Raw genomic sequence first — 20061 nt, 5'->3', positions numbered from 1 at the left:
CAGGAGCCCTGTGGGGACCAGAGGGGATATATCTGCCATTGGCCCCGGAGGAAAAACTAATGAAGATGTTCATTTTGGGTGCAGCAGGAATCCTTGAGAGCAGGGGGCCCAGTTCATACCTCAGATTTTTCCACACTCCCCCCACTTTGGTTTCTTCACTTATCTGAAGGATAAATGTTTCCATGCAGAGGTGGGGTCCAGAAGCTGCAGCGTGGGATGCTGAGGGCATCTCCCTTTTGGGAACGTGTTGGCAGGGGCAGGAGCAATGTAGGGCTCCTTCGTGTTGTATCCAGAGCCCTGGAGGGCTGCACAGCAGTAGTTGGGGCTGCCCTATGAGCTGACCCTGAGGCTGGGAGGAATCAGGTGAAGTCCCATTTCTTATGATCTTGATATTGCATTGGGAATCTCTTGCACAGAACCTGCACTGTCTATCCTGGTCGCTGAGGTCTGAGGTTTGACACGGTTGAGAGTGATGAAACGAGAGTGAAATGGGGTTGCTAGAGAAAATGAAAAGCACCTTAGCCTTGGAGGGAGAGGCACAAGATGTTGGGACCGAACCATGGTGTCCAATTCCATCTCTCCCAGACCCAGTGCTACTGCACAGATTTGGGCAGTTGGGTACATGGGAGGTCTGGCAGTTACCCTGCGTGGGCTCTTTGGGACGCACAGATCCACTCCTGGGATTGCTGTGGCCACTTGGACCAGGGGAGGAGGAAGGCTTTCCTGGCATCTGCCCCTGGCCAGGGGGATGAAGTGCTTGGTTGCAAGCCCCTGCATGCCCTGGGGTACAGCTCAGTCAGGCTGCCCTGGGGTGCCTCCACGCCCAGCTCCACCCACAGACACAGGACTGAGGGCCAAAATTAAGCCTGTGGCACCTCTTCTCAGCCTGGATCAGCCTTCCTTCAACCATGTCCATTTTCTCCCCTTTCTCGACCCTCTCCCCCACTCCATCCAGAACCAGTCCTACACCTGGGGCGGCCAGGCTACCATTTCTGGGAGCCCTTGAACCCCCCAAACCTCCTCTTTACGCACCTCGTCTCTTGCAGGCTGAGCTGGGGAGGGCTGCAACCTGTCTGGGGGGGGGGGGGGGGGACGACACCCTCCTCGCCGTGCCCGGGCAGGGCCCTGGCCGGGAGGCCAAGCTGGGCACCCCGTTCCCCCGCCGGTCTGTCTGGAGGTGAAGCCGGGTGCGTTTTCAGAAGAGAAGTCGCTGGCGAGCCACATCCTTCCGGAGGGCAGCTCCAGCCTGGGGCTGGGGAGCGGGGCGGAGGGGGAAGGAAGAGCAGGGACAACCCGCAGAGAAAAAAAACCCTCCCCGGCTCGCCCAGGTGAGGAGCTGCTGGAGGGTGTCAGAAACCGGGAGAGGACGGAGGCGGGGGGGGGGGGACCGCTCCCCGTCTCGCCGGTGAGTGGGGGGCCGGGCTCCGCATTGCCCGGGGGGGCTGCCGGTTCCCTGCCAGCCGGCTGGAGGAGGGAAAGAGGGAGGGAAGGAGGGAGGGAAGGAGGGAGGGAAGGAGGGAGGGAAGGTGCAGCGGGGTGGGGAGAGCGCTTCAGACACACCTGGCCGGGGAGGCGAGACGGGCGGCGGCGCGGAGCGGGGCGCGGAGTGGAGCGGAGCGGAGCGGGGCGCGGAGCGGGGCGCAGCCCCCCCGGTGGCGGGGATGGCGGGTAAGGGGCGAGCCCCCCAGCCGGGAGCAGGGGACGGGCGCTTCTCCCCGGGGCTTTGCGGAGCCCTCGGGGCCGCCCTTGTGCCGCCTCTCCCGCCGAGGCTGCCGCCGCGCCCGTCGGCATCGCCTCGGGGCGGCTGGCGGGAGGGGGGGGGGGGGGGGGGGGCGTGGGTTTCGCCCGGGCTCTGCGGGGTATGTATGTGTGTGGTGTGTGTGTGTGCGTGTGTATTTGCGCCTTTTTTTCCTTCCCTTTCCCAGCCAACTCCTCAGGGCGGGCCGCCGGCTCGCCATTCCTCGGGGGGCGCCTTCGGGCTGGCCGAAAGGGGAAGCGCTGCCTCCCCCCGGCCCCCCCCGGCCTGGAGGGGCCGAGGAGGGGTCCCCCGGGCAGGAGGAGGGGTACCGGACCCCTCCACCCTCTCTCTCTGCCGAGCCTGCCCGCCGCGAAGCCGGTCGCTGCTTGCGAAGCCGGCTTGGGTTTCTTCGGAGAAACACTTCGGTTTAAAGGCAGAAATCTGCTGCCGGGGAGCGGAGCTCAAACCAACGCAACTTCTGTGACCTGCTGTTGCGTCCTCTCCTTCTGCATACTGTGTCCCTGTGGCAAGCGAGCCTGTCCCAAATGAGAGCGATCCCTTTCTGCAAGAAACGCAGTTTGTTTTCTTTATTCAACCTAGGACAATCCAGATCTGTATCGGTATTGAGGCTGCTAAGGTCTTTGGTGTTGGAAATCAGACACTTGAGTATCTTTGGTGGATTCAACAATTCTCTCTTCCTGTTACCCTTCAGGAGACCCTGAGCCTCCCATTTCTACTTGGAGGATTAACTTCTGCACAGGTCTCTCAGCCATCCCCCTTGTTGTGCCCGTTGGCTGTCTGAAATTGCATGATACCATTCTCACCACAAGAAAAAAAAAAAACAAAAAACAAAACCAAAAAAAACACCAACAAGAAACCAAAACCCAAAGAAAAGAAAAAAGAGTGGAAAATCTCCTTCCCTTTCCCTTCATGCGACATGAAACTCTATGCTGCCCCTGGGGATGTTTGTGTGGCTGGGGTAGGAAAGCTGGACTTGATGCCAGCACCAGGGTGGCAGGTAACGGTGCGTACTGGGGAGATGTGTTCTAGGTCTCAGGAGATCTTTGCCGTGCTTTGCCTTGCCAGCTAAAAGGATTTGTGTTGGCCTGTGAAGCAGATTTTATTTCTCAAGTGAAAATCAGTAACGCTGGTTGAGTTGATACACAGCTGGGAAGAGAGCTTCTTGCACCCACCTGCTCCATCACAGCTTGTGGGACTTAACAGAGCAGGTTCACCACTTCTCTAAGGGGTTTTGGTCCATTGACTTCAGGGGGTCTCTCTTGCTTTATTTGGTTGACAGCGGGATTGCCTAGTCGCTATGTATTTCCAGGGCTCCACACGGATGTGTGGAAGATACATGGAACATACGGAAGATACGCTTCTGTGATTCCCCTTTGGCTCCAGTACCTGTAGCCAAGGTGCTCCAGGGGACGGTGCCCTTGAGAACTTCACTGACGTTGCTGTGACAAGTGTCACCGATGCTTGGGGCATGCACAGGGCAAATGGATCCCCAGGGAAACCCTCCTCTCCAATGGCAGTATGAGAGAGTGTGTCCCAGGCTGTGAAAACTCTTGGTCCTGAGAGTTTCCCGTTCTCAGGGATGGGGAAAAAAGAACGATGTGTGATGGCCAGGGGTATTTAAGAGTGCTTCAGAGATGAAGATGACATCTTCCCTAGATTTCCTACTGCATGTGCTCCTAACCCCTTTATGCACCACTGCCTTCTTCCTCCTGCATATCTAAGGCCCTGAGTGGACATTTGAGATGCTGATGGACCAATCTGTACGTAAAACGTCTTCTGAAGTATCTGAGTCCCTTTTACAAGACTACTGTATCATTTGCAGGATCATGCCTCTACTCATGTTCTCCCACGCCTGTTCATGCCTTTTACTCTGTGCTCCTCCATCATTCCTCAGACCTTCTGTTTCCTTTTATCCTCCCAGCCCTGGAGAACGCCCCTCTCCAAGCCTGCAGCCTCTCGGAGCAGGAGGAGGAAGAAGACACCATCTGGGAGAAGATTGAGAGTGCACGGCACCAGCTGACCCGCTCCCTGAACCCTGCAAAGCTCACCCCATACCTGCGCCAGTGCCGCGTGATAGATGAGCAGGATGAGGAGGAGGTGCTGAACTCATGCCGATTCCCTTGCAAAAGCAACCAGACAGGTGGGAGAAAGCACAGGCTTGCACTTAGATGGGCCTGGTTTGTGGGGGACAACCTGGTTTTGGCACGCAGTGGATGCTACCCAGCATGTGGTGGTGTGGCCTCCTGGTCCCTCCCACTGCAGTGCTACCCCGGCTTTGTTGTTCTCTGCAGCCAGACCTCCCCCCACATTCTCCGTGGGCCTCCCCCTGGGTGCACACAGACGAGGGCAGTGCTCCCACCCCGTTCCCTCCTCCAGCCATTCCCATTCTTGTGGATGGAAGTGGAACTGGTGGAGATGCTATTTCATATCACGAAGCTGCTCTATGCTGTTTTCTCTCTGGTTTGCAGGGAATTCACCCTAGCTCTTTCTCCCTTCTTCCAGGTTACCTGATGGACATCCTCCGGCGCCGTGGGAAGCGAGGCTATGAAGCCTTTTTGGAGTCTTTAGAGTTTTACTACCCAGAGCACTACACCCGGCTAACGGGGAGGGAGCCAGCCCAGCGCTGCTCCATGATCCTGGGTAGGGGCAGGTTCTCCGTCCTCCCTTCAGCTGCTGCTTGCATGGGAAGGGCCAGAAATCTGTGCATGTGCATGCATAATCCCCTGGTTCATGCTACTCGTGTGCAAGGAACCCTGACAGCTCTCTGCTCTGGGTCTGGCAGGGAGGAGGCCAAATGTATGTGTGTGATGGACTGTGGAGCCGTAAGCCTGGAACAAGAAGGGCTGCACACCCACAGGAGAGCTTGGCACCTCTTGGGGCCAAGTGTTGGGCAAATCTGCAGGCTGTTTTTGGGGGGTTACTCCTGTCCCAGCAGCCAGGACCAGATTCTTCTTTGTCTCCCCGCAGATGAAGAAGGCCCTGAGGGACTAACTCAGTTCCTGATGATGGAGGTGAAGAAAGTGAGGGCTCAGCGGAAAGAGCACCTGCTGAAGGAACACCAGCTCCAGGTGAAAAACCAGGCGTTGGAGCAAGAGCAGGCCCGGCTGGAGCAGCAGCTTCAGGAGCTCCTGAAGGTGCAGGAGCGTTGCCAGCGGCTGAGAGAGGAGTGGGACACCAACAGCGTGGAGCTGCTGAGGCTGAAGGACGAGAACTACATGATGGCCATGCGCTACGCGCAGCTCTGCGAGGAGAAGAACATGGCCGTGCTGCGGAGCAGGGACCTGCAGCTGGCGGTACGGCCCTGGGGAGCGCGGGGTGGGAGGCAGCGGGGGGGGTCTGACGGCCGAGAGGGAGGCACACGGACGTCGGTGTGCGGTGGTCTGTGATCGTGAAGGAGCTGATGGCAGGCGGGACACGTGCCAGGGTGCATGCCCTTGCTCTTGAGGGGGAATGTGCCCCGCAGAGCGGCCGAGCCGTGGGTAGGGCGCGGGAGGCTCTCGCCGCTACCCTGGGGCAGCTGGAGATACATCACCGCCTCCTGCCACAGCTGGAGATGCGTCACCTAGAGGAGCCAGAACCAGCTCCTCGGAGGAGCTGCCAGGGCACTGCCTCCTCCAGCATGTCTTGGCTCTCTCAGCCTGGCCATTGGCACCGTGAGAGATGCCCTGTCTGCTCCTGCTCTGCCGATGAGCGCCTGTGCCCTGGCCGGGCAGCACAGGCGCACAGCAGGCAGCTGATTCCGTCAAGCTGGGTGTTTCTATTTACTTCTTCCCCGGGAAAGGGGCTTGCACTTTCCTCTTTCTAGTGAGGATGGTGGCTGTGCAGCCACCCGTACACAGGGCGCTGGGTGTGTGTGGGCTGCCCAGAGCTGCCCAGCCTGCCTTGCTGCTCATAGGAGCGTTTTGGCCCAGAGTCTGTTGTGTACCCCCACCCCCCCCCCCCGCCACTCCCCACCACCTCCTCATCTCTCTCGTGACGTTTAGGAGACTCATGCCCCGCATACCTGAAGGAATTTGTGACACTGCGCTGCAGCTGCCAAGCTCTCACCTCCAGCAAACACGCGCCCATTTCCTGCCTGGGCAAGGACAGCCCTACCTTAAACATATTAATAACCCAGTTTTCTCAGTGCTGTGCTGCCTCCTGGCATTCCCCCTACCAGTCTGGGCCTGGGCCTCTCACACAGCTCCGCGGTTACCTTTCATTCCTCATTCTCCTCTGCCAGCGCCAGAATCCTCCCCTACCTTTTATCTGGTATTCCTGACAGTGCCAGCTCCCCTGGGCCTCCCCTGTGCAGGGAGGCGAATTGCTTGCGGGTGACTGTGGGGTGAAGAAATCCCCTTGGAAGCAGGATGGGCCACCAGGTCCCAGCCTGCTTTCCTCTCCTGACGCCAGGGTCCAGAAGTGACCGGTCCCCGAAAGTCATTGTGGGTCTTTTGTACAGATTTGCAGAACTAATCCAATTCCCAAGTCCCTCCTTGATGATTTTGGCAGTGCTGCTTAGTGCTCAGTGGCTTTGATAGGTTTCCCCTGCCCCGTTTGCTCACAAAGCCTTACCTGGCTGTGAAACTTGTTCTCTGATCAACCTCATCAGTTGTTACAGGGCTGTGAGGACCTCCCTTACTCCTAAAAGTAACTGATCTCCCCTGTCTCCAGTGCCGTGTTGGTGAAGGAGTCTGAGAGGAGTCCAGGGTGTGATGATGCACCTGTGGTACCCTGCAGCCTCCAGCAGCTTAAGCCTCAAACACTTCCCAGGCCAGAGGTGGCCTCCCTGCACTGAATAGCCTCCAGTGGATTTTTCGGCTGTGACTTTGTTTCTCAGCTGTTCTAGGAGCTGGGAAGCCTTTGAGATACTCACAGCTGCTGGCCCTGGCAGCACACCAGAGATCCCTGGTCCACCCGCGGTCAGGGTCAGCTGCACTGGGGATGCCCCACGGTAGTAAGAAAGCTTTTTGCCCTGAGAGAGGATCCTGAGACTGGATGTGCTTACGCAATGTGCCTCTTCCTCCTTTGCCCTGCAGGGAAAAGCTTTTGTGTGCAGCTGTGCTAATTTTGGCCCCGTGGTAGGACCAGCCCTCGCTCTCCTCGCCTCCAAACCCTTTTTCTGCCTCGCGTCCTCTCTGCTTCACTCTTGCACTAAGGCAGAGGCGGAGGGCTGTGTGCACCAGGCTGTGTTTCTTCCCTGGGTTGCAGGTGGACCAGCTGAAATGCAAAGTGACCGGCCTAGAGGAGGAGTGCAGCCTGCTGCGGAGACAGGCGTCTGCGCCGCCCCAGCGAGAGGCAGAGGAGCGGGGCCACCCCGATGCCGTGTCCGAGCTGTGGGCTGAGAACCAGCGGCTCACGGCATCGCTGCAGGAGCTGCAGGGCATGTTGCAGGTACCTGGCGGCACAGGGCAGGCTCCAGGTCACCTCTGTTCCCGGGGCACCCCCGGTGCTGGTGACACGGGCACTGGAAAGATGGGGGAAATCGCTGTCCCGGGCTGGCTGTCCCTTCCTCTGAGAGTATCGCTTGGCTGTGGTGCCTGCCGTTGCTTCTGGGTCTGGGTAGTGATGGGTCCTTGCTCCCAACCTCCGTGACTCTTGAATGTGCTCACAAGTGTGCCTTTGTGCCTTGGAGCGCACAGTAGACAAATGAAGGAGCGATGGTGGCAGTCGTGGCAGTCTGCCCGTCCCTGCCCTGGTCTGGTGCTCCCTCAGTGCTTGTGGTGCAGTGACGGTACCCTCTCACCTCCTAGACGCCTGGTGAGGGCCCAGTGCCAGGCTCTGAGCAGATCCTGCTGGACATCCTGGAGCACGACTGGAAGGAAGCCCAAGACGACCGGCAGGATCTCTGCCAGAAACTCAACTCCCTGCAGAATGAGCTGCAGTGGGCTGAAGAGCTGAGGGATAAGGTAGAGCATCCATCACCGCCCCTGTCCCCACATGCCGAGCAGGTCCTGGAAGAGAGGGAAGGGAGGGGGGCTGGGAAGCCACAGCAGTTGCTTCCAGGATGGCTAATGCTTGCTGCTCGCTGTTGCCAGTACCTCCAGGAGGTGGAAGATCTGCAGCTGAAATACCGGACGCTGCAGAAGGACTGCGATCTCTACAAGCATCGTATGAACACAGTGCTGCTGCAGCTGGAGGAGATCGAAAAAGAGCGGGACCAGGTAAATTGCTCTCCTCCCTGGCTCTCCACCTCCCAGCAGGACCAGGGCTTTTGTCTCTGCTCTGGATATCCCCTCCTTCCCCGGTGGATCTTCTCCATCCACGCCAGGGTGGGAGCTGGGGATTAGTTCTCTGCCTTTTCTCACTCTCAGCCTGGCTCCTTGCAGGCAATCCAGAGCCGTGACGGGGTGCAGCTACAACACTCCCAGAGCCTGATCGAGAAGGACCAGTACCGCAAACGCGTGCGGGCCCTGGAGGAGGAGCGAGACAAGCTCCTAAGCAAGCTGAGCCAGGCAGAAGGGCTGAACAGCACGCTGGAGGCACAGCTGCAGCGGTGCCAAGGCAGCCGCAGCCTGGGCAAGGTGAGGGTGGCCAGAAAGAAGGGGGAACAGAGAAGGCAGAGGGGTCAGGACTGATTTTGGAGTGACACAGTGGGATGATGGCGTCCCTTCTCTCCCAGATGTGCAGCTCTTCCCACTCCCTCTGCTCCAACCTCAGCAGCACCTGGAGCCTCGTAGACAACCCTACCAGCTTTACGACTGGACTTGTGGATGCACTGGGGGTTTCTGTTATCCCGTTCCCAGGGGATTCGGCCATTCAGAGCATGGTGAGCGCTTGCCCATGAGAGGCTGACCCTCAGCTGAGGGCAGTGGGGACCCACACTCCTCAGGAAGGGCACTGAGGCATTGCAGTGGGTTCACCGTGGGGCTGTGACTTGGTGGAAGACTGGGCACGAGGCAGTGTGTAAGGTGGGAGCAGACCCCAGGTGCAAGGCTTTGTTCCTTCAGTCTCTGACAAACTGGTCAATGCTGCACCAAAGTGTGTAGCACTCAGCTGGCGGGGAAAGGGGGAAGCAAAACTCTCTTCATCCCATATGACACCCTAGAAATGAACTGCCTCGTGTAACATGTTATCTTCCCCCAAAAGATGTTCAGTCTACACATGTTAGGGGAGAAATCCTATCTCTTTTGAACCCTGTAGCAGCATCGTATTGTTTTTAAGGGAGTCAGATTCTTTCCTTTGACTCTTTGAACTCTCATCCTAGAGCAGCCTAAAATGGCCAGTCCCACAGGTTAGTCGGACCTCTGGGTGCGCGATGGCTAAAAGTGAGATATAAGGACAAGGCTGGATATTTGCTTCATCTGCCACTACTCCCAACAGCTTATACATTGCAAAAAGATGGGGACGCAGTGTCATGCGTCTCCATCCATGCTCACTTTCTGGGAAAACAAGGTGCCCCTGGGTGTTTGGAGGGATGTGCATGTTCCCTAAAGAGGCACGTGGTACCCAAGGAGCTGTTTGCAACCTGGCCTGAAGGGAAGGGAGAGGTGATGCTGGGTGTTGGTGTTAGCAGGCATCTCTCTTTCACTTTGCCCAAGGAGGTGACTCCTGACAGTGAGAAGGATATCAACCGCCTTTCCACCTTCCCCTTCCCCCCTTGCATCGGCTCCATCCTCCGTCGCCAGCGGGAGGATAGGTGCATGCCCTACAAAAGGTGATTGCTGGGGACTGCTTGAGTCTGTGCCTCCTCCGTGGAACTTGCGGGAGCCAGGGAGAGCTGGGTGGCAGGGGAGGAGGGAACCTGGAGTGGGGACTGAGAGCGGGGAAGGTGGGCTGGGAGCTGCGTGCTGGCTGGAGGGTGCTTCCAGGGAGTAGGGGAAGGTTGTGGGGGATGGAGTTGAGAAGGGGATGCAAACAGGCTTTGGAAAAGCTGCTGCCTCCCAGCTCCCCTTTGTGTCTCCTTTGCAGCTTGTCCTGTGGCTCCTTTAGCAGCATTGAAGATGCAACAGGTACCAGGGTGGGGTGCTCTCCCAAAAGGGTTTATCTGAAAAGAAGTGGTGGTTGTGGGGAGAGGGGTTGAACAACTGACCCCCTCCCTCATGCCTTCAGTTTGTGTAGCTTACCGTGAGGGCTCTGCACCCGTAGCAGGGTGCTATGGACCCACACGTCCCCTTCTGCCTTGCCAGGCACAGCAGCTGGAAAAGCTGGCTTTTACTCTGAAGAGCAGGTAGCTATTCACATCAGCTCTGTTTAATTCATGGAGCTGTGCTGATGGAGAGCTTGCTGTGGATTCAGGGGAGTATGTAACAGAAGAGAAAAATGCCTTTACCCTGGGGTGTTATTGGATATTCCCTTCACCTGCTACTTCCAGAGTGATGGGTTGTAAATCTGCTGGAGTGGAGCTCCTGGTGCTGGCAGGTCCTGTGGTGGGTGCTGGTGGCTAATCTGTGGGCACACCCAGGTGGCCCTGGCTGCTGTTGCCTTCTGACTAAAATATTGCTGAAGGGAGGGAAGATTTGCTTGCTCTCAGGAGACATGGAAAACTGTTTCCAGGAAGGTGACTGTTCAGAGCCTCCCTGCAGCCTCAATTTTTTAGTCAGATACTAGAAAATGCCCGGGAGGGGGTGACAGACCCTTGCCACCCTGAGAACGGGAGCTCCCTGAAGTGCTCGGAGAGGTGATGTGCCCCCTCTCTCCCTCTTGCTCTCTTTCCTAGGCAGTGGTTTTGCTAGTGCCTCGCTTGGGGCCTTCTCCTCTTCTTCCAGCAGCACCTACACCAGGGTGAAGTCGGAGATCTGCTTGTCCACGCTTCCCAGCCGTGAGGAGGTCACCCGGAGGTGACTGCTGCTCTCTGAGCTAGGCACATTGAGATGTCTATTTGGGGGGGGATGTTTCGTGGTGCTGGGGGTCCACGCTTGGGAGACCTTTCCTTTCTGTCTCCCCCACCTTGCGGGCTCTTTCCCACTAGTGGGAGGGGAGAGAAATGAAGACCCTATAGTCCTTGCTTCCTAGCGGGACTCCAATTTTTTGTGCTGTCCCATTTGTTATGGCAAGGGTGGGGATGTTGCCCCGGGCTGGACACATATCTGCCTGGGTAGGGAGAGGACAGTGGGAGCCCAGCTTGGCTTCGGTGTTGGGGCTGGTGGGTTGGAAGTGGCTGTGGGGATTCGTAAGCTCTTGTGTGTGTGCCCTGGAGATGGCTGCGAATCACGAGCTCAGTACCTCGGTGCTCAGTACAACAAACACCCTGTAGCTGGACACAAGGCATGGGGGGGACCGGTTCTTAGAAAAGGCAGCAAACTTCAGTTGCTGGACTTGGCATTTCTCCTTGTCAGGTCACTGGTGGTACAGCTCGCTAGCATGGGTCACCCCAGCAACTCCTCACCCCAGGAGAAGAGGCTCGGAGCGGACATCTCCATCCTTGGAGGGAACAGGACAGGGATTTACGTCCAGTGGGTCAAGCCAGGCTCACAGGTGGAGGATGGAGGACTCAGGGAAGGGTGCCGGCTCATTGAGGTGAGTCTGGGAATGGGCTCACTTTGTGGGTTTGCAAGGCACCTGGGATGATGCAAGGAGTGTAGAATGATCCCCAGTTCAAGCTGACCTCTGCCCAGCTTGATGTCTGCCTCCATTTCTCTTGTTTCCCAGGGCTGCTCCCTCCCCAGAGCTTTATGCAGCACAAACACCCATCCAGGTCTCATGGCACTCGAGCGTACCTGTGCATGTAAAAATGCTGAGACCTTCTGAAAAACACTTCCTTCAGCTGTGGGAGGGGAGAAGCGAAAAGGAGTCATAGTTAAGGTGGCAGTATGGCTATATGTCCCTGGAGTTGTCTGTCACCTTGTAGTATATCAGAGCAATTTGCGTCCTGCATCCCGCACATGCCCGTCTCAAAGCAATCAATTCTGGAGCAAGATTTCTCAGGCCTTTGTGACCCTCCTGAGCTGTAGAGAATAATTGCTCTGAAGAAAGCTCCTGAAGGGTGGGAAGGGCATTTGTTTTGGCAAGAATGACACCACTTGAAATACAGCTACGCTACTTGAATTAATATCTCACCTGTAACTGAAAATAAACCAGCCCTCCCGCCCCCACTCCCACACACGTTCACGCACACACATTTGCTTTCACAGCAGCCTGGCATCCAGACGGGATGGTGGCTGGCAGCAGGTATTTCAGAGGCAGAGGAGGGAACCAGAGGCAGACTAAGGATGCCTTGTCCTCGAGTAGAGCTTTCCCCAGGTCTGCCTCACTCTGTAACATCTCTTGTGTAACCCTGCTGGGTGAGGGAGCTGGGGGGAACCTGCTCTTCCAGCCCTTAGGTCTAATGGCATTGGGTCCTTGCTAGCTGAGGGTGCCGTCGCTGAAGGAAGAGGTGCTTTCCCTGGAGAACTGCACACGGGAAGTCGCCTACCTGAGCCTGCTGCATTGGGATGAACCCTCTAATCTCGCCTTTCAGCTGGACCTGGAAGGTAAGGCCCTGGCAGCTGGGCCTCCTTTGAGCCTGAGCTCTCTGCTTCCCTTTCCAGATCCTCTACCCAGCCCTGGAGGTAAATCTCAGTTATCCTCTCTCCTCTCCTGTTTGGTCCTAGGCCACCATGTCTGACACAGGGGGTTGGCCGTAGCTCCGGTAGCTTTCCCTGTCTGGTGTGACTTGTGCATCCTCTGAGTTACAGGATGGAGGTACAGACCTTCTGTCTGTCTGCCTCCTCTGCACCCCTGACCCCAATCCGTAGCATCACAGCTGTGCTGAGGACTTGGCTATCTTATCAGCGATGGTTGTCTCCTGGGTCCCCACCTGTGGTGACCTATATCTCCTGCCCCAGGATACCAACCTCTGCGGGAAGCTCTGGAAGAAGGGAAGAAGTTTTCTGGAGACTCGTTCTATGTGCGCACCAACCTGTCCCTCCTGGAGCCATCAGACCCTTACGCGCTGTGTGTCAAGTGCCGGGAGATCCTCCACGTCACGGACACCATGCACAAAGGGCGGCTGGAGTGGTACTGCTCCCGCGTCGATCCCTTGACCATGCGGGACCTGGACAAGGGGACAGTGCCCAACTACAGCAGGTAACCAGGGAGAGGAGGAAGTTGGGGGGGGGCTACTACCCCATTTATCGGTGGTGAGCACCCCCTAGGAGTCCTGAGGGGTGCAGACTGGCCTCTTGATAGTGTGGGCTGCCCAAGCCTTGTATGGGAGACCGGTGTGGTAGTGTTTGGGCGCTCTTGAGAAACTGGGAGGTCGGGCGAGAGCTTTGATATGTCTGTGCCTCAGCAAGTCTGTGGGGTTTGGTGAAGGTGATCACAGCAGGCTACAGTCCCTGGGGGCTCTAGAGTTGCTTGAGTGCAAACTCTGTCTTTTCAGGGCTCACCAGCTTTTGAAGATCCAGGAGAAGGGACAGATGCCTGGGCAGCAGAAGGGCCACAGACATAACGTAAGCCAAAGAAGCCAGCAATGAGAGCCCCGTGTGTGTGTGCCTATGGCCACCCTACCTCCGTGGCACACAATCTGCCACAGCCTGTTGGTAAACCAACTCATAGAGAGGTAGCAGCTGCGTTAGCAAGGAGAGCAGGGCCTTAGAGCCCAGGCAGCGTTACTGCTCTGTGGCTGCTTTCCTACCCCCTCCCCACTTCCCAGGCTGAACCTGATGGACAGCAGACCTGGTCCCATGCTTTTTGTATGTGCATTCCATCCCCTCTGCCGGTGGGCGTTCTGCAGCCAGCTCTGTGTCTCCGTGTGTGTGTGTGCATGTGTGAAACGGTCTATGCCCTCAGCCTTACTGTCATCGTTTTCTCCTCAGCTAAAGAAACGGGCTTTGGACCAACTGCGCCTGGTGAAATCCAAACCACAGAGGAGCCCAGAACAGCCCCCTCAGCAGCTGTGGCTGGACCCCTGCTCAGGTGAGCCGTTACCCCTATGCCTGCCCCCATCACCCTTGGAGGCACAGTGGGCACTGATGGGACATTATCATCTGGGATGCCTCGGTCTCTCTGTCCAGGATCCCTCTTATAACTCTGCTAATGGGATTTGGGGAAGCCTGTGCATATTTAAAGCCCTTGCTCCTTTTCTCTGGTTTTCTGGCACTTTCCATTGCTTCTGTAGTTCTTGGGGTCACCTAACTTTTTGTGGAGAAAAAACTGGTGTGTAACTCAAGGGAGCCCCAGGAAATGGGCAAGGGGGGGTTACAGCCAGGGTATCTGCCTGTGAGTGTTGTAACCAGGGTTAGGATCTTTCCGGGGACATAGAATGGTTGGTAGGTGCTTCCATGAGTCAGGAAGAATGGGGTGGTCTGCGGGCCGGTGACAGGCTGGTCTCCCATATTCTCACCTTTGGCTTTCTCTTCTTCATTCCTGTCTCCCAGACCTGGACATGAACCTGAAGCCTTACAGCCTGGTGCGCCCTGTGGTGGTCAAGACACCCCGTCCCGTGGTGCTGTCACCTAACTGCATCGCGCCTCGGCTCATCAGGAACCTGCTGGACTTGCCCACCTCTCGCCTGGACTTCCATGTGTGCCCAGCAGGTAGGCAGCAATGAGTGGTTGACGTGTCCAGGGCTGTTTTAGGAGCCTGTGGCTGAGCGAGGTGAAGTACACAAGTCTCCTACTTCTGAGGGCTGCTTTCCCTTATTACCTCCTGCCACTTCTTAGCCATCCGGTGGGAAGCTAAGATGTTGCTCAAAGAGGTCACTTCTGTGGAGGCCTTGGTCAGACCAATTCAGGGAAGGCTTGCTCTTAGTCTTGAAATTATGAGATGTAGTCTTATGGGACTCTTGGAAAGCACATGAGGTGTTTCTTCAGCAGCTAAGTGTGGGGGTCTCTCAGTAGTCCCAGACAATACCTGTTGACAGGTCGCCTTTTTGGGCTGAGTGCAAGATGTTCCCTTCTATTTTTAACTGCGTCCTATCCCTTTGGCCCACAGGGAAGCCTTCCTTCCCTCCTGGTCTCCTGGAGCATGGGGATCCTCTCTCTTCCCTTGAGTGGGTGGTGGTGGCATTGCCTTGCTGCTCTGGGTGACTCTTCCCACAGATGAAGCCCTTGGCTGAGGTGGGATCTGCCGGTTGACTTCATCCCAGCTCTTCCTCCCCAGGAATGAGAGGATTCAGCCTTAGTGCTGTTGTCCCCTTCTTTCTGCCAGCAGTCTGAGGCTGACATGCCACTGCAGAGGCTGCTGGGGAAAGGGCTTTTCTCCCATAGGGAATTTACACAGAGGACAACTCCTTATTTCCTCCTTCCTCCTCCCTTCTCGATTTTTCTCCTTTCCCTATGTTTAGAGATTCTCCCTTTGGTAACTGCAGGACTGAAAAATGGGTCGGTATATTTTTTTGGGGGGTTGGTGTTGGAGGTAATGAAAAATCTCTGGTTTGCTAAAGAAGGGTGGCTCTGCAAATTTTGACCACTGGGCTTCTCATCTGAGTGACTTGGCTATATATCCTGTCCTACTGAGCCCTCTGCAGGGTCCCCCTCACATTGCACGGGGACATGCTTCGAAGCCATTACTGCAGATGGGAATTTACACCGAGGGCAAGAACTCTGTTCTCCCCTGTCAGTTTTGCGTATTGTGAGAGAAGAAAGGTGCTCTAGGAGCCCTGAGCCATTTCTCTTTTCTTCGCTGCCTGTATTTTCCTTTGGAGAACTCCCCAGCCAGTGCAGAGTTAGTATAAGCCAGCGGATCTTCTGCAGGAGCCTGCTGCCCCAAAGCAAACAGATGGCTTTGCAGGATCCAGCTCTACCTGGGAAGTGCCTGTGCCACCAGGCAGAGGTAGCAGAGGATGCCCAGTCAGCCTGGGGCTTGGGAGAGCTGGAACGTGCTCTGGACCCAGTTCCGAACATGCCTTCTCCTAAATGCATTCCTTTATTTCTGTCTTAGGGGTGAGAAGTTCCTAAAAGCCTTGTTAGGTTCCCTGCTCGTGTTGCAGTGGCAGCGTGGGCAGCGGGGAAAGCCCGGTGCCTGCTTCTGCCACGCTGCGCTGCGGAGCCCGTAGCTCCCGAGTGAGAAGTCTCTGTTTGTGCGCATTGTGTTGCCTTCTGTTGGGAGTTACCGGGGGCGCTGGGCAGTCATTGCTTCGACCACGCTGGACCGTGCTGTCCTGCCAGCTCTGTCCCCGGTTCTCTGTCTCGGCATCGCCTCTCCGCTGCTCTCCTGCCTTGGCGGTGGCTCGGCTGCTGGGTGCTGTCCTCCTACCCCTGAGCAGGGCGAGGTGGCTGAGGCTGCCGTGGACAAAAGGAGGTTCAACTTGCCCCTATCATCCTCTCTCCCATGCCAAGACGCTCGCCCCTCTTGCTTCCCCAGCCCTTCTGCTCACTGGAGCCATCTATGAGGCCGTGCAGCTCACAAACCCCGCAGAAATCTTACCTGGCAAAATAAAGTGATTATTTTTCTGCTGTACTCCGTTATGGAAGGGGTGCGGCAGTGGGGAAGGGGGAGATAATGGCTGTGAGCTGGCTTAGGCTGCTGTGGCACTGCAACGCAAGCTCTACTCTTGCCCTGCAAGGTGTCTTCAGCTGTGATATCTTGCTTGTTCTGTACGCAAAAAGCTGCAGGAGATCCATGCCAATGTGTAATGTTGTATAATTAGACGTGCTCTCTAGAATCCATAAACACGGAACTCGATAAGCATCAGCACGGCAACTAACATGCAGGGTCTGAGGTAGAAAGTACATGCAGGAAGGAGAAGGGGCTGACGTCTCCCTTTCATACCTCCTCTTGGTTCACAGAGAAGCTGGCAGAAGGGGGTCCCAGTGCAACCCACACGCAGGAGCACCCTGTGTCTGGAACTGCCCCCCAGGACCGGAGGGAGAGTGGGCGAATCCGCATGATCCGGGAGGCGATGGAGAAGGTGCTGAGCTGTTTGGTGTGGGGAGAGGGGGCCAGGATGGGGCACCCCGTTCAGGTTGGAGGACAGGAGGTGAAGAGGGAGGGTGGTGTGGTGATAGAGAAGGAGCTGCTTGCTTGGGGGGCTGTGTAATTCAGAGGGTGTTTTAGGTCCAGGTGCTGTGGGGTTGTGGAGCAGCAAATATTGGACTTTTCTCTGAGTGTCTGTTAAGCTCAGGTGAAAGAAATGGCAACTGGGGATTTATGGGAGGAGGCAGTGGGAAATGCCATACACAGAAGTGACCTCCAGGCTCTCACATTCTTCATCTTTGCCAAAGCAGCAACAGCTCTGCTCAGGGCAGATGGAGAAATACAGGGCTGTGGGTGACAATGATGACAGAGGGGAAGTGAAGATGGGCTGTGGCTGAGTGAGGGGTCCAGTGGGCTCTTGGGTTGGTTTGGTGGTGATGGAGTGGGTGACCCTGCTCTTTAATTCTCCCCTTCCCTCTTGCCACTGTCCGTAAATCCCACATTTAATGGAATTACTATTGGAAAAGCAATGATATTTCACAGCATGGGGTTTGATTTAATGTAACTGTCAGGGGCTGGGGTTATTTTTTCTCCATTTAAATCAGTAAATCTATTCAATTTCCCTTCCAGAATAAACACTGTCTGCTAGAGCTGGGAGTTCAGAGTGTGAGGGATCTAATTAAAAGTGAAATATACCCCATCGTTATCCATGTCGAGGTCACTGAGAAGAACGTTAGAGGACTCCGGTAAGAAAAGACAAAGTGGCATGAAGGGTATTGCAGGAGGAGAGAGGAGCCCTTGACTCTGTTTGGAGGGAGAGATGGGGATAGGGGTGAGAGCGCTTGCTCTGTGTGTGTTGGGGTTGGCCGCTGTGAGGGGGAAAAGGGCAGGAAAATCAGCTTTCTGTACGTGTGAGGGAGTTCCCGGGTGGGGAAAAAATGGGCAAAAGTACCACCCCATCTCTCCACGCCAAGGGTAACGCTTGTCCCTGTGTTTTCCCTAGGAGCTTGCTGGGAAAGGCAGGCCAGCGGGACTCGGAGGTGCTGAAGGTGTGCCGTGGTGCGGAGCAGGCTCTCCACACTCTGCCGTGCTCCTGGGCCCGCGTGGAACCCCACGCCTGGAGCCACGTCGAGGAGCTGCCCAAGGTGGTTCGGGGCTGCATCTTCCAGGAGCAAACCCGCCCTCTGTGGATCGAGGAGGGCGATGACTGAGCGGGGGGTGGCAGAGTGGGCACTGCCAGCTACCCTCGTCCCCAAGAGATGTTCTTGGAGGTCGCTGCCTCCCCGAGCTCCTCCAGGTAGTCTGTCCTTCCTGCCCGAGGGAATGCCAGCAGCAAAGGCCTGCAAGGCTAGCCTTTCTGGTCCCCTTGAGGCCACCAACAGCCAGGGAGTAACATGTGCTGCCTTCCTCATCTGAGCTTTCTGTATTTTAGTGGAGAGACGTCTTCCACCGTCATGGTGGAAACCACCCTGGCGGGCTGTTCCCCATCACCTTGGGCTGCCCTTGCCTCTGGTACGTGGTCAGACTGCCAGGTGGGGAACGGTGTGGGATCGGGCTGTGCATGAGCACATCTCACACACATCTGAAGCCCTTCTCCCATCACCTCCGTCTCCCCTGCCCTGCAGCACTGTGTGTTCCAGGTCCCTTCTTCCCCTGTCTACCTCGCCTCCGGCCCCATGGCACGGGGAGCATGGCTCGTATGCCAATGCCCCGCCACGGCTGGAGTGACACTAAGCTTGTAACAAACCCTCGTTTTATAGGAGCTGTACTCTTTATTGCTTGTAAATTATTAATGGAGCCTTTTATTGGCAAATCACGTCTAAAGGAGAATTAAATGCCACTCATAATGGGAATGGGTGGCAGGCTATGGGCTTGCGTGTTACTGGAAAGGCTTGGGTGATGCATGATGTGGTATTTTTCTCCTCCTTTAGCTGAGACACAACTGCCCAGCCCTCCAGGGGAAAGAGGGAGCACTGCTTTTGCTGTTGTACGGCAGCAGGACTTGTGGGGAGAGGACAGGCTAAGCATGCCACAGACTGAGCCCCCTCCCATTTCTAGCTGCCCCCTGTTTCTCAGTCCCTTGCCTCTCCCCGGTGGTAATGTTGGCCAGGTTGCCCTAGGAAAGCCAGGAAAAAGCTCACTTGATGTGTCTGGCTGAGATCCCTAGAGCTTCATGTCCCTCCATGCCCTGGTTATCATGAAGTGACAAGCCAGCTATCTCATCCTCCTGAGGGGACAACAGTGAGCCTGAGCCCAGCCACACAGCCAGGAGAGGAGTGGGGGCTGTTCCCACCCTGACATGGGGCTGAGCGTGGGTTTGGACTCTGGCAGAGGGAAGATGGAGGGTTTGGGCAGCAACAGCCATGCTCACCCACCCTAGCATGCTCCTGACTGCTAATCAATCACCGTTATCAGCCCTGCTGTGGGAAAGGGGCGTCAGGGTGCCCGTGCTATGGAGAAGTGGTGGTTGTGGAGGTAGATGGTCTTTCCTGGGCTGTGCAACAGTAAAATGGAGTCTGTGACTTAGGGGGGCACGAGGCCAGGAACGGGGCTGAGCCCACTGCTACTGGGGTCAGTGGGAGAAGATGGGCAACCAGCACCAGAGTCAAGTCCTCTGTGTCCTCCTGCGATTAGGGCACTGCTAGGGCCATCCACTTTGGAAGCTCTAAGCAAAGATTAAATTGCTGATCTTCCTGGGTCCCCTGTGAGGTGTTATTTCAGGCTCTAAACCAGTTGCCTGTGTCTTTCATGAGGACAAGAATGAAGGGGGGAGGAAAGAAAATGACAAGATTTTAACCTGCAGTCACTAAAATGTAGAGCAAAGTCCCAGCTCTGCCCTGGAGCCACGCAACTCTCGTCCCAGGGAAGGGGGAATGGGTGTAACACATGGCTCCAGATGAAAGCTCCCAAATGTCATCCACTCCAGGGGATGCAGCCCGAGCATCCTGGCACAGCCAGCCCCCTGGGAGGGTGCTTGCCCTGCAGGCAAACAAAGTGGGACTCTTGTTGAGCTGATGAGAAGACAAGTCCCGAAGGAAATTCCCATCCACCCTGGCATGGATTTGGAGATTAGAGTTTACATCTTTGCAGGGAAAAAAAGTAGCACTTGAGTACCCAGGGAGAATGCTCTGTGTGAGGCACTCTGATTCAGGGCTTGACAACTCCTGCCACTTCTGGCCCTGGGAACCATCCCCAGCCCTATGGCCTAGGCTGAGGGTGGTTAAGAGCAAGCCCCCCTGTTTTGGGTAGTTCAGGCTGTGCTCCCACCTTAGTGCTTGCTAGCCACCCCAATTAAACGGATGTCCCCCAGAACCTCCCTGGGCCATCAGTATTATCAGCAGGAGGGAAAGGAAGGCAGAAGAAGGTTTGCTGGGAGGCAGGTTGGCACTGCCCAACTCTCCAAACAGCAGGCACCACTGCCTCGCTTGCTCCCAGGCCCTATCTTTATCAGACTTGTCTGCCCTGAGGCTTTTCAAAATCCAGCTTCAACTCATTCTGGACACGGGTGAGAAGTGGGGCAGAGGGCTCCAAGGCAAATATAAATG

At 56.4% G+C, this 20061-nt stretch overlaps 1 protein-coding gene across 1 annotated transcript; it reads left to right on the top strand.

The window, feature by feature from the left end:
* Positions 1-1597: 1597 nt before the first annotated feature.
* On the top strand, positions 1598-18369 carry CARD10 (caspase recruitment domain family member 10). Its single transcript, XM_042792644.1, has 21 exons — positions 1598-1668; positions 3681-3899; positions 4262-4399; positions 4727-5052; positions 6950-7132; positions 7492-7647; positions 7777-7902; positions 8068-8262; positions 8361-8507; positions 9280-9395; positions 9650-9690; positions 10398-10518; positions 11017-11197; positions 12027-12150; positions 12505-12745; positions 13041-13110; positions 13477-13576; positions 14038-14196; positions 16390-16511; positions 17147-17262; positions 17520-18369. Exons 1-21 carry the CDS (start codon positions 1662-1664, stop codon positions 17725-17727), a joined length of 3096 nt encoding a protein of 1031 aa, XP_042648578.1. The 5' UTR covers positions 1598-1661; the 3' UTR covers positions 17728-18369.
* Positions 18370-20061: the final 1692 nt, after the last annotated feature.

The sequence above is a fragment of the Tyto alba genome, unplaced genomic scaffold (assembly GCF_018691265.1).
Source record: "Tyto alba isolate M040663 unplaced genomic scaffold, T.alba_DEE_v4.0 Super-Scaffold_2, whole genome shotgun sequence".
NCBI classification, from domain to species: Eukaryota; Metazoa; Chordata; class Aves; order Strigiformes; family Tytonidae; genus Tyto; species Tyto alba.
The sequence above is the reverse complement of the archived record's forward strand: the minus strand, read 5'-3'. Positions and strand labels throughout refer to the sequence as shown.

Coding starts and splice junctions, on each gene's coding strand:
- CARD10 (XM_042792644.1), top strand. Junction 5,053..6,949: donor GCAGGGACCTGCAGCTGGCG/GTACGGCCCTGG, acceptor CCTGGGTTGCAG/GTGGACCAGCTGAAATGCAA. Junction 8,263..8,360: donor GCAGCCGCAGCCTGGGCAAG/GTGAGGGTGGCC, acceptor CTTCTCTCCCAG/ATGTGCAGCTCTTCCCACTC.